Source organism: Balaenoptera musculus, chromosome 1 (assembly GCF_009873245.2).
Source record: "Balaenoptera musculus isolate JJ_BM4_2016_0621 chromosome 1, mBalMus1.pri.v3, whole genome shotgun sequence".
NCBI classification, from domain to species: Eukaryota; Metazoa; Chordata; class Mammalia; order Artiodactyla; family Balaenopteridae; genus Balaenoptera; species Balaenoptera musculus.
The window spans coordinates 55065689-55081894 of NC_045785.1; the positions used below are offsets into that span (position 1 = coordinate 55065689).

Consider the following 16206-nt stretch of genomic DNA (forward strand, 5'->3'; position numbering starts at 1 on the left):
ATCTGAATTTTTACATCATTGCAATGATGGTATATGTGTTCAAATTATATAGCCTATTTCTTTTTCACTTAACATTTTATCTCAAGTAATTTCCAGATTGCTACAATTAATATTTTAATGGCTATTTAATAGTACTTGGAAGGTCAGTGCTACCCAATAGAACTTTCCGTGCTTACGGAAACGTTCAGTATCTGTGCTGTCCGACATAGTAGCCTCTAGTCTCATGTTCTACTGAGCACTTGAAATGTGGCTACTGTAACTGAGGAACTGAGTTTTTCATTTTATTTAAGTAATTTAAATTTAGATTGCTTTCTGACTACTACCTTTTGAGTAACAGGTGAGACACATTTATAATTATCACATTGTTATACAAGGGGGTGGTACTTGAAATGGTGTTTAAAATATTTTAAAGTCTAAATATGCTAATCATCTCCTCCTAAAATTTTTATAATCTTGATTTCTTTGAAAACTTGTACTTCCATATACAACGCAAAAGTAAGTACCAACACTCATCCACAGAAGAAATTCCAATTTCATGGGCTATAACTAATTGGATATTACAAAATGTACCCACTGGTACAGTTGTTTATTGATGCTTCAGATTTTTGTATTTATCCTCCAGATGGCTTTTTATATTATTTCATACTATCACATGGTGACTTTAAAAGTTGGACTGTTATTTTATTTTTTTACTATTTTAGCAGAATGTCTGATTTGTATATTTTAATTATTCCTTACATTCTAGTTCTTAAAAAATCATTAAATATACTTAATAGCTTGTGTATATATTATATGAAAAGGTCTTAGGCACAGTGGTCAATGCAAAGACTATTGAATAAACTTTACCAGATGTGCCTCTCTGAGTAAGATTATCTCTCCAGCCAAAGAGCAAAAGCTTGCTCGTGAAGAAAAGTTTCATCTGCTTCCCACCCACTTCGAAAGATATACTGCAATCCTTATTTAAGCAATTATAATATTCTGGAAAATATATCCCAATGTGTTTTCCAAATAGGAAAAAAAAAAAAAAAAACAGCAGAAAATTCTTGTTGGTTTTGAAATATCAGATGTCAGATTATTGCTTTTATTAGTGAAAGATTGCCATCATTTCCATGACTCTTAAGCCACAGTAATCCACTCTGACCTGTATCTACACTTAAGACATTCTGGTCGTTATTCTTTTGGCTGTATTTTATTACCTTATTTGTATGTTATAATGTAAGATTCAATATACTGAATTATTGAATAAATTTTTCAAATTTGGGCTAATATTAATTTTGAGATGCCAGATAAACAAGATCATGGTCTAGCAGAACTATTAAGTTTTGGTTACTACTGGTCACCTATTTCGTCCAGATGTGCAAATACTATTGTAGGCAGAATTTTGAAGATGTCCCCCAAGACTCCCATTCTCTGGTTACTCAATCAAACACTAATCTAGGTGTGAAGGAACTTTGCAGATGGAACTATGGTTACTAATCAGCTCACCTTAAAATAGAAAGGTTATTCCTGAAATATGCAGGGGGGCCCAAAGTAATCACATGAGCCCTTAACAACAGAAACGGAAGACAGAAGAGTCACTCAGAGAAATGCAGTAAAGACAGAGAAAATATATGACAGGAGGGGAGCAAACACAAGAAAGATTTTTCACACCTTTGCCTCTGACACGTAGGGGTCCAAGTGTAAGGACTGGCGAGAGACATCTCAGGGTTGAGGGTAGCCCCCGGTTAATCACCAGGAAAGAAACAGGAAACTCAGTTCTACAAATACTGAATTCAGGAACTGAATTCAGCTAACAGACAGCCTGAATGAGTTGGGAGGCATGTTCTTCCTAGAGCCTCTGGTAAGAGCCCAGCCAACCGACAACTTGATTTCAGTCTTGTTCAGTCTGGAAAAGAAAAACCAGCCCAATCAACCCCGACTTCCTACTTGTAGAAATGTGAGATAATAAATTTGTGTTGATTTAGTTGCTAAATTTGTGGTAATTTGTTATAGCAGCAATAGAAAACTACTACAGATACCAAGTTAAGCATTCAGTGATCTGGAGGGATATTGAATTGCATGCAACTTTTTAATACATGTGTTTGTTTATTCATGATCTAAACATGATCTCATGTTAAAATGTAATGTATTTTGTAATAGAAATGTTTCAACGTTTTCTAATGTTTACTTCCCTTTACACAAAAAATCAATTTAAATTTATGTGATAGGAAGAAATAAGTTACAGGAAGGACCTTGTAACTTGCTTTGATCCTAATGTTTGGCTCATGAATGTACAGTATAAAACCAAGATAGATCAAGTGTTTCTTGAGAGTAGGGACCATGTCTCTTTTGTCTTTGTCTCTATCTCCAGGTGGATACATTGTAGGCATTTAATGAATGCTTCTTGAATGTTGTATGTATTGGTTTGTCTTTTTGCTCTAAGAAAAAAGTTACTTTAAAAACTCTATGTTCTATATGTTTTCCTATAGGTTATGCTTTCTAATCCAGTGCTAGAAAATCCAGTGAATTTGGAAGCAGCCCATATACTGATTAAAGATGAAACTCTGTACAGGCAAATAATTCTAAGACTTTTCCACCAGCCATTACAATGTAAGAAGTGCCTACATATTGTTATTTGCCAGTTATTAATTATTTATAGCAAGTAAATGATCTAGCAAGTAACTTGTATACGGCAATATTTTCTGTATCCATTTTCAGTAATGAAATCATACTAAGATCTCTCCTACTGTACCTCTTTTTCAAATCCATCAGTGTGATCCCTTTTTTTTTTCCTAATTGAAAAATAGTTGATTTACAATGTTGTGTTAGTTTCAGGTGTACAGCAAAGTGATTCAGTTATACATACTTATATATCTATTTTATCAGATCCTTTTCCCTTATAGGTTATTACAAAATATTGAGTAGAGTTCCCTGTGCTATACAGTAGGTCCTTGTTGTCTATTTTATATATAGTAGTGTGTACATGTTAATCCCAAACTCCTAATTTACCCCTGCCCGCCCCCTTTCCCCTTTGGTAACCATAAGTTTGTTCTCTATGTCTGTGGGTCTACTTCTGTTTTGTATGTAAGTTCATTTCTATCATTTTTTTTAGATTCAACATATAAGCAATATCATAAGATATTTGTCTTTCTCTGGCTGGTTTAGTGTGGTCCTTTTTAAAAGATTACCAGAAATCATAGGCTTAGTATCTTTAAAAGTAATGGTCATATGGGTGAATGGTGCTGATCAAAACTAGTCTACCCATCATAAAGATATGACATCAGTTTTAACTCTCTGGTCTGTAATGGATATTTCTCAGACTTCACCTTTAGCACCCCCCAGATCTTACTGATCTGGGACTCCTTTCCCCTTGATTAGGAAAGCTTTCAGCATTTTTCTTTCTGGAGAGTTCTTCCTCCAGGTATTCCTTCAAAGAATCCATGTGGAAATGACATCTGAGGCTTTTCAGTCTTTCTGTTCTATTGACCAATGCTTTTCTGATACCCTCAGTCTGCTCACTCTCATCCTGCCAGCAACCTTTTCTTGACTCTTAATTCCATCGCCTCTATTGCTCCTGTGCTCTCTCTGCAGTTAGCAGAGCAATGCTGTTGGCTCCTTATGCCCAGAGGGGTTTGCCACAAGTGAAGGTTGGGATCCTAGTGACGTAGCTCTTTCCTTTACATTCTGCCCCTCCCTTCTGCAGTGCACAGCAGCCTCACACAGTAACCGGCATTATTAGCTCCCCAATTAGCAGGCCTTGCTGTTCAGACTCACTCTGCCAAACTGATGTCTCTTGTGCTTTTTCTCTCCATTAGATGTCCACGATCTCTTCTTCCATCCCCTTCTAGGACCTGCCAGCCCATTAGTCAGGTCTGTACAATTTGTGGCCAAGTTCAAGTCCTCCTCCACAGGGCATCTGGGTCAGATGCAATATTGATCAGGCATCTTTTCCAGTATCTTCAAATATGTCATGATTGTCGCAGAGTTCCTCAAAATTCCCTGACAGTTTTGAGGCTGGTTTGTCCACAGAGGAACGGTACCACTTCACTCTGATCATATTTCTGACCAACCAGAATACTGTAGCATCCCCCCCTGTATCCTCTGCACTCAGGAAGTGTTTGTGGAATGAGCAAATGAATGATACGTATCCCTTAACCTTTTGTCATGCACTACAATACTGTCATTACACAGAAATATTCTGTACAAAGCTATGTCCATATTCTGGTGAATGGACATTTAAAAACTGGTTTTAAAGAATTTTCTATGGTAAATGACTTTGGTTTTGCCCGGCAGAGAGAAGGATGAGAAGAAACCGGAAGACAAGTTGGCCCTTTCTTTTCCTCTTTTCTTCTTTTCTCTCAGGCTGACATCACCCTTCACTCCTTTCAGTCCTCCTGCTTTGCCAACAAACCAGACAGGAAAGCTGTCCAAGTTGCCAAATCACCCAACAAATGAGTGACAAAGCAAATAGTGCTTTGGTAGGTTTTCACTATATGCTTTATTTGTGTTGGTGAAATATGTGGGAATCCAAGACAGTAAATAGTTTTCAGTTTGCCTGCCATCACAGCAGGACTGTGGTGGTACCTATAGTGCCAGGAAGAAAATGATTTTCTGCAGCTTCATAGGGAAAGAGTGCCGTGATACAGCAGAGGCAACTGCTATGGTGGGAAATGAAGTGCAGAAAAATGCGTTCACTCTAAATTAGATGGTAGTATAGTACCATGGGGTTTTCTGTGAAAAACTGCATCCAATGAGAATTAATTTCCTGTAACAACTTGAAAAAAAAAGGTCTCCACTACAGTGCTGCAAGAATCAGCTTTCATATACGTTTAATATATTAATAAAGAGGTCTGGAAAATGCAAAGGAGAAATTATCCCATTTTAGGATAACACAAAAGTGGAACAGATAGTTACTTGTATACATGAGAAACTCAAGAGGCAGGTAATTGTATCATATCCGTAGGCATTAATTTTAGGCTACAGCAATATCCTCAGTGCCCAGGTAGCAGTCTCTGGCTATAAGTATTGAATAAAAATTTGTAGATTGAATGAATGAAAAAATATATATAAACTTAGATCCTGATTTTACTTCATAGTTTACAAAATGCTTTCACATACATTTATTCATCTGATCCTTAGCCTCTTCCCCTGAGGCAGCTGGGGATCAGCGATGAAGGGATTAGCCCAAGGCCACACAGAGCAAGCTACAGGGCCAGAGATCCACCGTGATCATTCCCCCTGCCACCCTGCCTCCAATTTAATGAGGTGAACATAAAGTCATTCATTTGGGATCAAAGAATTAAAATTTCCAAGTACAGAAGAGAAGAGACCTGACTTCATAGCAGACCTTTAGTCTATGAAAAATTCTTGGGAAGCTATTTGAACACAAGCTTAATGTGAAAAGCAAGTGCCCTTCTACCAAGCATGTGCAAAATGGTAACTACCTGACTCTGGTTTGGTGGGCCCTTCTCTGGAATACCAGCCTTTTCCTTGGCCTGTTGACAAGAATGCACAAGCTCTGAGTTCAAACCCGATTGGTGGGGACTTCCCTGGTGGCGCAGTGGTTAAGAATCCGCCAGCCAATGCAGGGGACATGGGTTCAATCCCTGGTCCGGGAAGATCCCACATGCGGCGGAGTAACTAAGCCCATGTGCCACAATTACTGAGCCTGCACTCTAGAGCCCACGAGCCACAACTACTGAGCCCACGTGCCACAACTACTGAAGCCCACACTCCTAGAGCCCATGCTCCACAACAAGAGAAGCCACCGCAATGAGAAGCCCATGCACCGCAATGAAGAATAAGCCCCTGCTCACCACAACTAGAGGAACCCCGTGTGCAGCAGTGAAGACCCGACACAGCAAAAAAAAAAAAAAAAAAACACACAATTGGTGGAGGTCCTGATGACCTTCCCATGTCTTGCAAGCCTCTTCTCCTGTGGCCTGGACCCTGACTCCCTTACTTATAGTTTGGGTGCTCACACATACCAGACTGCCTGGGACAGGCCTGGTATAATTATTTCCCTTTCATTCTGTGTTCCAGTTTGGACAATAAATTATATAATAGTCAGTTGGGGTAACTGATCTTTTCTAGAAGCAAATGCCACTGTAGTTGCAGCATCACTAATGGTAAAGTCCTTCGAGGTCCCAGCTGACCAAACATGAGAAAGGATTTTCCAACAATTCAAGTCACTTAAGAATGGGCAAGGCCACATTGGCAGGTGGTAAACACCCTATCACTAAAGGTGTGCTTTCATAACTAGTGTTCATTTGGCAGAGCTTAATGACTTGTTCAGGGATGTTGTCAAAGAACTTTTTGCCCAGTGTTAGGAGTTGGACAAGGGGCTCTTTCAAGTGCCTCCAAGTTATACTTCAATCTGTTTATGAAAACTTGGAGGTCTGGGAGGAGACAGTGCATAACAACTGTTTTGCCTCCTAGATTCTGAGTATTGCTACTTCCTAATTTGTTACAAAGGGATTTCATGTACCCTCTTAACTGCAATTTTACTTTCCGAGTTTTCAGTTACTTGTGATCAACCATGGTCTGAAAGCATTAATTGGAAAATTCCAGAAATAAACAATTCATGAGTTTTAAGTTGTGCACCATTCTGAGTAGTGTGGTAGAATCTCTTGCCATCCAGCTTCATCCTGCCTGGCACGTGAATCATCTCTTTGTCCATCATCCCCTGCTTGTTAGTCACTTAGTAGCCATCTGGATTATCAAATAAACTGTCCGATATCTGAAGTATTGCAGTGCTTGTGTTCAAGTGACCCTTATCTTACTTAATCATGACCCCAAAGCACAAAAGTGGTGCCACTGGCCATTCAGATATGCCAATGAGAAGCCACAAGTTCTTCCTTTAAGTGAAAAGGTGAAAGTTCTCAATAAGGAAAGAAAAAAATCATATCTGAGGTTGTAAGAACGAATCTTCTATCCATGAAACTGTGAAGAAAGAAAAAGAAATTTGTGCTAGATTTGCTTTTGTACCTCAGACTGCAAAAGATATGGCCACAATGCCTAAGAGCTTAGTTAAGATGGAAAAGGCATTGAATTTGTACAAGATATTTTGAGAAAGAAAGAGACCACATTCCCATAACTTTTATGACAGTATGTTGTTAAAATTGTTCTATTTTATTATTAGTTATTGTTGTTAATCTCTTAACTGTGCCTAAGTTACAAATTAAACTTCATCATAGGTATGTACGTATAGGAAAAAAAACATAGTATATATAGGGTTTGGTACTCTATGTGGTTTTAGGCACCCACTGGGAGGCTGGGGGAACTACTGTAAACTCATACATCTTTTCTTTTTTCTAGTTTGTCCTAGTGAATTTTTATTTCTATATGGTTATATGGTCAAATTATATTATTTTCTGTCTATCAGGTTTGTTTTGATATTTAAAACATAGGGTTCACATAATTTTAAAAACTTTGGTTGAAAGAAAATACAAGAATATAAAAATAATGAAACTGAATAATGGTAGCCAAGCCTAAGGTAATAATTTTTCTCTTAACCATGTGTATATTCCTATAGCTTTTGTTAAAGGAGAATCATTCTGCTAAGTTTCAGATTCTTATCTAAATAAAACCATAATATAATTCCTGACAGATATTATGACAGTCAAAATACAAGAATAGAGAAGAATTATAAAAATATTAGGGAGATTATGCAACTAATTCACATAAGGTACTTTAAAAAAAACCCTGATGATTGTGCAAATCCATCCCATTCTGTTTGCAATTAAGAAGATATTGTGATAAGCATTTGATTCTTCTTCAATTTAAGTTCTCAATTTGTTCACTTTTTTTGTTTTTTTTTAAGTTCTCTTAACAATAGAACAATTTTAGAGGAACTTGTTTCTACAGTTGAAGCAGGTGATGTCTCATAGGATTTCAGGTGTTGGGTTTTTTTCTCTTAAAGGGAGTACTGGTTGTTAGGTATAGGAATACCCTTTCCTTTGGAAAATATTCTTCCTTGATGTCAGGAGAAAGAGAAATTTAGCCCAGTAGCTTCTCATTAAAGAACATGAGCTTTAGCACCATCATTCAGAGCCAGTTTTGTTGTTGATGATTACAGTATTATTCCAGATATTCTGCTGTCTACAGATGTCAGGAGATGTGGAAAACCTGACTTTAACAGGATGGCCTGTGTGGATCTGTTTGCTGGAGTTACAGACCTCTTTTGTCCTTTTTTGTATTTCATTGCACCAGATGTTCCAGGAACTTTTCAGCAAAGTCTCTAAGTTGTTTTAACTAAAGATGTTAAGTATTTATTTTCTATCAAAGAAATATTTGTGCATAGCTTTAAAGGACAGATAACACCAATCGGTTTTTAAGGAAATATAGCAGACCTTGGAAGCCACACCTTCCATGGCTGAGAGCCATCCCCACCCCGACAAGGTACCAACAGCTTTCAACACGTTTATCTGTTTCTTTTGGAATTCACCACTGTATTTCTAAGTTTATTCTGTACTAAATTTCTGGGGTTTTCAGTTTAGATATTACTTATGGGCTTCTTCTGAAAGATAAAGATTTAGCTTTTATGTGCCATTTCCACTCACGTTTTCTCTCCCCCATTCTCCTAGTATTGTTTGTTTACATTGATATGACTTAGTAAATATTTGTCATAGGTGATCCACGAATGATTATTTTTCTTGTACAAATGGCCTGTTTTTTCATTCCCTTGTTTGTGTTTTTTGGATTTTTATTTGTTCTTTTAAAAAATATCTACCATTTATTTTTCCCCTAAACTTTCTGACAAAGCTGTAAAGACAAACAAACAAACAAACAAAACACACACACCAGGTATTGAGTGAGTTTCATTTTTTCCCCTGGAAGACGTCTTTGCTGAGGCACTCATGCTCCTCCTCCTTTTCTGAATTGGCAGTTCTCTCGTAGGGATCCTGGGGTGACCTTTTGGTCTGCCTCTTGGATTGGAGCTCTTGCTTGATCCCTCCTTTTCCTCTTGGTTGGTTTGCTCCTTCATTTTGTTGGAACACTTCCTCCAGGAGCTTCCAAGTACATGAGAGCTAAATCTTTTATTACTTCACATGCCTAAAAATGTATTTTTTCCACTCTCATATGTTCATAATTTGGTTAAACTTTAGTCTGAAAATTTTTTTCCTCCTCATTCATCATGTAGGGCATTTCATAGGCTGTTTAAATCTCAAACTCTAATTCTTTAGTTCTGGACTTTTTTCTTATATGATTTCTTTTATAATACCTGTCCCCTCCAGTTTCCCTGTTCTCTCTTCTAAATCTCCAAAGATTTAGATGTGGGATCCACTGATCTGTTACTCTGATTTTTTAAAATCTATTTTCTCTTATTATCCTTCTCTTTGTTTTTTTGTTCTGTATTCTGGAAAATGTCCAGAAAAGTATGCTCCTAGTCCCTGTTTTCTTCCTGCTTATTTGTTTTGGTTGTCATCATTCATGATAATGACTTTACTCAGATATCTACTGATCTTTTTTTTTTATAAATATTCCCTCTTCCTCACAGCTGCAGCAAAGCAGAGGTTCTTCTTCTTTTTTTTTTTTTTTTAATTTATTTATTTTTGGCTGTGTTGGGTCTTCGTTTCTGTGCGAGGGCTTTCTCTAGTTGTGGCAAGCGGGGGCCACTCTTCATCGCGGTGCGCAGGCCTCTCACTATCGCGGCCTCTCTTGTTGCGGAGCACAGGCTCCAGACGCGCAGGCTCAGTAGTCGTGGCTCACGGGCCTAGTTGCCCCGCGGCATGTGGGATCTTCCCAGACCAGGGCTCGAACCCGTGTCCCCTGCATTGGCAGGCAGATTCTCAACCACTGCGCCACCAGGGAAGCCCTATCTACTGATCTTTGACTATGCATCTGTATGATGGACACACGATGAATGAAAGTCATTCATTGAAAAGGTTGGAAATTTTGGATACAGATTGGACTTGTTGATGGTTTTGTTTCATTATAGGGTTATTCAGTGGAGACCTGACCTTGCCTTTAGCTAGGCTTGACTATTTTTTCTGAGATGAATTCTCCAGTCTTATGCCTGAAGAGAGAGATGTTAATGACTTACACTCTAGGAGCTGGACAAAGAGCGAGAATAAGGAATCTTTCTTACCCAATACGATTTATTTGATTTATTCCCTGCCTTCAGTCCCTTGCCATACTCTTGTTCTGCTATCTCCTGAGTCTCTCTGGTTCAGTTTCTCCAGAATTAGACATACTCCCTCCTGCCTGGGCGGTGGTGGTCTTCTGGTTGCATAGGATGAAGGCTATGTCTTTGGTGTCCATGCTATACCTGTCACTTTTCAGAGGTATCTGGTACCTCCAATTCCTGAGTGTTTCTCAAGTTCTGAAGTGTAAATCTGCTTGCTTTTTATTCGCCTCCCCTCATCAGGTCGTTAGGTTTCAAATTTCTATGGCCTGTTAAGATAGTTACCACTTGACATCTGCTTTCCATCTTGAAAATTTTTCTTGCCATCTTTCTTTTGCTCTCCTTGAGGTTTTATACCTTATTTTTATTCCTTTCTTACCATCTTATTGAGGCTTTGGAAAGAATGCACATACGGCCATATATTCAGTCTTCCGAGTAAACCAGAATCTTTTCATATTTTTCTTTACAGCAAAAGATGACAGTTCTGAGTCACCTAAAGAGCCAGATAAATTTAACAGGTAAGTTTTTCTTTATACAATTTTTTGCCAATTTATACACTAAAAGAACTATTGATTTAAACTGTGTTTTCTATCATAATTGTATTTTCATTTTTTTAACTTAGAAAAATTATTTTTCATTTAAATATATTTTCCCTTCCAATACCTTATAAAAATGATCTTTTCAGGAAGAATATGGAGAATCTTGAATTCTTTCTAGTCTATTGAATTAAAATTGATGTAACTATGTTAGTTGCCTATTCTTTTAGTTTTTAGTTTTTATTTCTGAAAAGGAAAAAAAATGTTGTCTACATTATAGATCCAACCATTATAGATCACAAAAATCCAAGCAATTTAGGAGAAGATAAAGTCCTGGAGGAAAATGGTGAGAGGGCTAAAGCCATTGTACACTTGGGAGACCACCTGACAATGTGACATCAATTCAGCCTTGAACACCTGGACAAGGTGTAGGTTCTGCAGCATTCAGCTTCTCTAGCATTTCCATCAGCCTTATTTTGATAGTTAATCAGATGCAGAAAACAGCCAGCTTACTAGTGTTGACATAATACTTGATCTATCTTGGTTTTATACTGTACATGCTCCAAAACAAGGATCCTCTTTGTGGATTAATAATAGTAAAATGTTCCCAAAGGACTGAAATCAAAAGGAACCCTCAGATCGGGGCTCTGTCCCAGAATGTGAGACAATGTTATGTCAAGGGGCTCTGTGCCTGGAAGTGTTAGAAGCTCAGAATTAGAAGACCCAGAAAAACCGACAGAATGATTAATTGGGACCTGACAGGAAGAGCGTTGACCTTGTCTGTCCCCTAGCCCTCAGATGAAGACCAGCCAGTAGCAGTGGTGGGGTCTGTCTCAGGCAGGAGCAGGAAGAAGGGTAAACCCCATTACAGGGAGAAAACTTTGGCCCTTTGCTTCTTTGTCTGGGGCAATGAGCCCCTCATCAGACAGGCAGCAAGGTAACCAGACAGCACCATAAGGATCCAGCACTGATCACAGGACTATAAAATCGGGGGTTTGGGAGAAAGACTTTAACTATAACTTTAGAAACAACTCGAGAGCCATGGTGAGATAAACTTGTAAATGGTGTTATCTTGAAAAATCAAGATTTGTGACAATGAAAGGAAAAAGAAGGGGGTGAAAAGTTAGGAGAGAGTGATGTCTTAACAGGTACAGTGAGATTCTGGGCAGAGGGAGTAACTAGGGTATTGATCCTAAATTGGATGTGAGAGTGGTGTGTTAGAGGCTCGGAAAGAAGGCCACTGCAGCTGGAACACAGCAAGGGGGAAAGAAGAGATGGATAGGGGATAGAGTAATAGATGTAGACAGGGCCAGATCACTTAGAGCTTTATAAACCAGGTAAGGAATTTGCATTTCATTAACCTTGCAGTGGGAATCAGGACACAGCTGGACAGCTTTTAAGAAGAGGAAAGACATAATCAGATTTACATTTTAAAAGGACTACTTTAACTGCCATGTGGGGAATCAGTTGTGAAGGATCTAAGGCGGAAGCAAGGAGAAGAATTATTGGGTTATTTTAGTAGACCAGGGGAGAGGTGGGGTGGTTTGAGCTAGGGCTGAGGGCATAGATATGGAGAGGGAGATAAGTGGATGAATTGGATGGATTCAAGACTTAGTTTGATTGATGTGGGGAATGAGAGAAAGTGGAACCAAGGGTTATTACTAGATTGTAGTTTGAACTGGATGGGTACTGCAGTGACTTACTGAGATGGGAGAGATTGGAAGATCACACCGCTGGCTGAAACTAACAATCCCAGTTATTGATGAGGCTGTGATGGCACTGTAGCTCTCCTACATTGCTGTGTACATTGTTGTACCATTTGACATGCCCACAGCCAGTCTGGAGCACAGTTTAGCAGTTTCTTATAATGTCAAACATTCGCCTGCCCTCTAACCCACGCCTAAAGTATTTATCTTAGAGAAATCAAAGTATATATTCACCAAAAGACTTGAGCACAAATGTTCATAGGAGCTTTATTCATAATATCCCAAACTGAAAACAACTAAAATGTCCATCAACAATCAACATTATATATTCAACAGTCGAATATATAAATGAATTGTGTTATAGTTACAAGTTGAATACTCTCAGCAATAGAACTGTTGATACATGCAACAACATGGAATAATAATGCAGACAGGGGCTTCCCTGGTGGCGCAGTGGTTGAGAGTCTGCCTGCCAATGCAGGGGACACGGGTTCGAGCCCTGGTCTGGGAAGATCCCGCATGCCGCGGAGTGACTGGGCCCGTGAGCCACAACTGCTGAGCCTGCACATCTGGAGCCTGTGCTCTGCAACGAGAGGGGCCGCGATGGTGAGAGGCCCGCGCACCGCGATGAAGAGTGGCCCCCACTTGCCGCGACTAGAGAAAGCCCTCGCACAGAAACGAAGACCCAACACAGCCAAAAATAAATAAATTAATAAATTAAAAAAAAATAATGCAGACATTATGTTGAGAAAAAAAACCCCAGAGTTATAAAAGAGTACGTGCTGTACAATTCAATGTATATGAAGTTCTAAGGCAGGCAAAACTAATCTATGGTGATAGAGATTGGATCAGGGATTACCTAAAGTGTCAAGGGAGACTGACTGGGAAGGGGCAGTAGGGAACTTTCAGGACTAATGAAAATATTCTATATCTTGTTTGGGCTTATGGTTATGCAGGGGTCTGCTTTTATTAAAACTCATCAATCTGTACTCAACCTATACATTTTATTGAATGTAAATTAAACTTTAACAAAGTTGATTTTTGAAGATATTCAACTAACTTTACAACTCTTTTAGAAATCTAAATTTATTTCAAATAAAGTCTTTTTTAAAAAGGCATTCAAACTCTTCCAGTAAATAGAGACAGTGAGTATGCTACCGAACTTCCAAACTCTGATTCTAAAATCAGAGATCATTACAAGAAAGGAAAATTATAGGTCAGTACCTCATAAATCTGAAATGTATAAATCCTAACCAAAATATTAGCAAATTGAACCCACTGATATATAAAAAGGGATAGTACATCATGACTAAGTGGGCTTTATTTCAGGAAAGCCAGGTTGGTTTAAAATTTGAAAATCAATCCTTGTAACTCACCTAGTTAACCAAATAAAGGGAAAAAAGCCATAGACTTATCTAGGTGAATCCAGGAGACACATTTAACACCCATTCATGATAAAAATTCTCAGCAAACTAAGAATAGAAGAGAATTTCCTTATTTCAGTAAAAGGAGTCTACAGAAATCCAACAGCTAACCTCACACTTAAATGTGAAATGTTGAGTGCTTTTCTCCTGAGTTTAGGAACAATACAAATATGCCCATTATCACCATTTCTATCCGACATTGTACTGGAGTCCTAGCCAGTGCAATGAGGGAAGGAAAAAAAACAAGTTAGAAAATGTGGAAAGGGTAAAGTAAACCATCTTTATTCACAGATAACACAACTATATACATAGTAAAATCCAAATGAATATACAAAGCTTGAAAGTTTGAAAATTAATAAGGAAATTTAGCAAGGATCCTGGATACAAGATGAATATTTAAAAATCAACTATATTTTTATATACTAGCAATCAACACATAGAAAATGATATTTAAAAAATACCATTACAACAGCATCAAAATGTAACAAAAGATGAATAAGGCATCCATACTGAAAAATCACAAAATATATCTGAGAGAAATTCTAAAAGACATAAAGAAATAGAGATATACAAAGTTTGTGGCTTGGGAAAGACTCAGTACTCTTACAGTGTCAACTCTTCCCAAATTATAGATTCAATTCAGTCTCAGTCAAAATCTCAGCAGCCTTATTTTTTTCTGAAAACTGACAAGGTGGTCTAAAATGTATCTAGAAATGCAAAGCGTTTAGAATAACAAGGCAATCTTGAAGAAGAACAAAGAGGATCAACACTCTCAGAGATCAAGATGTATTAGAAAGCTAGAATAAGTTTCACTCTGATTGGAGCTATTTAGGTCAGATTCCTGTCCCTAAACTAGTTATCACTCAACTGACTTAGAGCCAGGGGTGGGGTCAGTCCCATCAGACCACAGGGCATGTACAGAATGGGAGAAGAATGGAACAGCTATTGGGGAGGCAACCACAGTATCCACTGTGACAACCTTCATGTCTGTATTATTTTTATTGTACCTGAACCTTAATAAGTAAGACTTTGACAGGCACAGAGGGCAAAAGAGTCTCTAATAGAACTGCTTGCACAGACATGGAAATGTAATCTTGTGGTACACTCAGGATCACCAGGAAGTTCCATGTGATGGAGCCTCTGGATGTGGAGATGAATGACGGAAGAAAAGGTTGGAAATGGCCAGATGATGAAGAACCTCAAGTTCTATTTAAAAGTTGTTTATATGTCATCCTATAGAAGTATTTACCAACTGTGGCTTTCAAGCAGAGCCATGATAACCTGGAATAGGGAGAGACTGAGGTAGATGAACAATTAGGAAGCTGTTTAGAGTTTACAGGAGAAAAATGATGAGGTACTTATCCAAGGCAGTTGAGGAGACCAGCTGACACTGAGTGCTGAGGGATGCTAAACCCTTCCTTGGCTGTTTTTATGCATGTTCACAACCACCACCGGAGAAAGTTCTATCTCTGGAAACGTGGAGAGGTTAGGCTACTTGCCCGGAGTTACACAGCTAATAAGAAATGGTGCCAGGGGCTTCCCTGGTGGTGCAGTGGTTGAGAGTCCGCCTGCCAATGCAGGGGACACGGGTTCGAGCCCTGGTCTGGGAGGATCCCACATGCCGCGGAGCAACTGGGCCCGTGAGCCACAACTGCTGAGCCTGCGCGTCTGGAGCCTGTGCTCCGCAACAAGAGAGGCCGCGACAGTGAGAGGCCCGCGCACCGCGATGAAGAGTGGCCCCCGCTCGCTGCAACTGGAGAAAGCCCTCGCCCAGAAACGAAGACCCAACACAGCCATAAATAAATTATTAATTAATTAATTAATTTTTAAAAAAAAGAAAAAAGAAATGGTGCCAGAGTGTTTTAACCCAGGCCAGCTGATTCCAGAGCCTGTGCTCTTAGTCATGATACTGTTGAATACGTGACTAAATATCCAGAGATATTTAAGAATTTAGTCATTAGGCTTTGGCAATGGTTGGGATGTTGCTTCCATGAAATAGCGCTGCCATGTTTCTCTTCTTCCCTTAATGATCCTTTTGGTTTCTTTCACAAGCCCCCCTTAACTGTGAATTGGTTTCTGCTCACTCTTTTCTAAACACTTACTTACTCTTTTGGAGTTTGTTTTCCCTAATGGCGTCATCTATCAACCTCTGTGTTGATTTGACCTAAATTTCTTATTTCCAGTCCCAATTTCTCAGTCACACTCCTAAAGGTCATCACCTACAACCCATGTTTAAAATTAAACTCATATTTTACTTCGGTTTCTCTAGACGCTTTCTATTAATAGCAAAACTAAGTGGTCTTCTGGGCTTTAGGAGAATATTTGACCCTCAAATTCCTTCACTTTTCACACCCTATCAGGCAACTGGTTCAGTCAATTCTTTAGCATTCTCGTAGATTCATCTCCTCCCCTTCCTGATCTTTGCTCCCACCCTA

The 16206-nt window shown here is 38.7% G+C and overlaps 1 protein-coding gene across 2 annotated transcripts in view; it reads left to right on the top strand.

The window, feature by feature from the left end:
* Window positions 1–16206, top strand: part of UBE2U (ubiquitin conjugating enzyme E2 U) — an 81973-nt gene that overhangs the window by 15499 nt on the left and 50268 nt on the right. For both annotated transcript variants that reach the window (XM_036872565.1, XM_036872570.1), the window contains exons 5-6: window positions 2469–2589; window positions 10575–10623. In XM_036872565.1, coding sequence (XP_036728460.1) covers window positions 2469–2589; window positions 10575–10623 — 170 coding nt within the window. The remainder of the gene's footprint in view (window positions 1–2468; window positions 2590–10574; window positions 10624–16206) is intronic.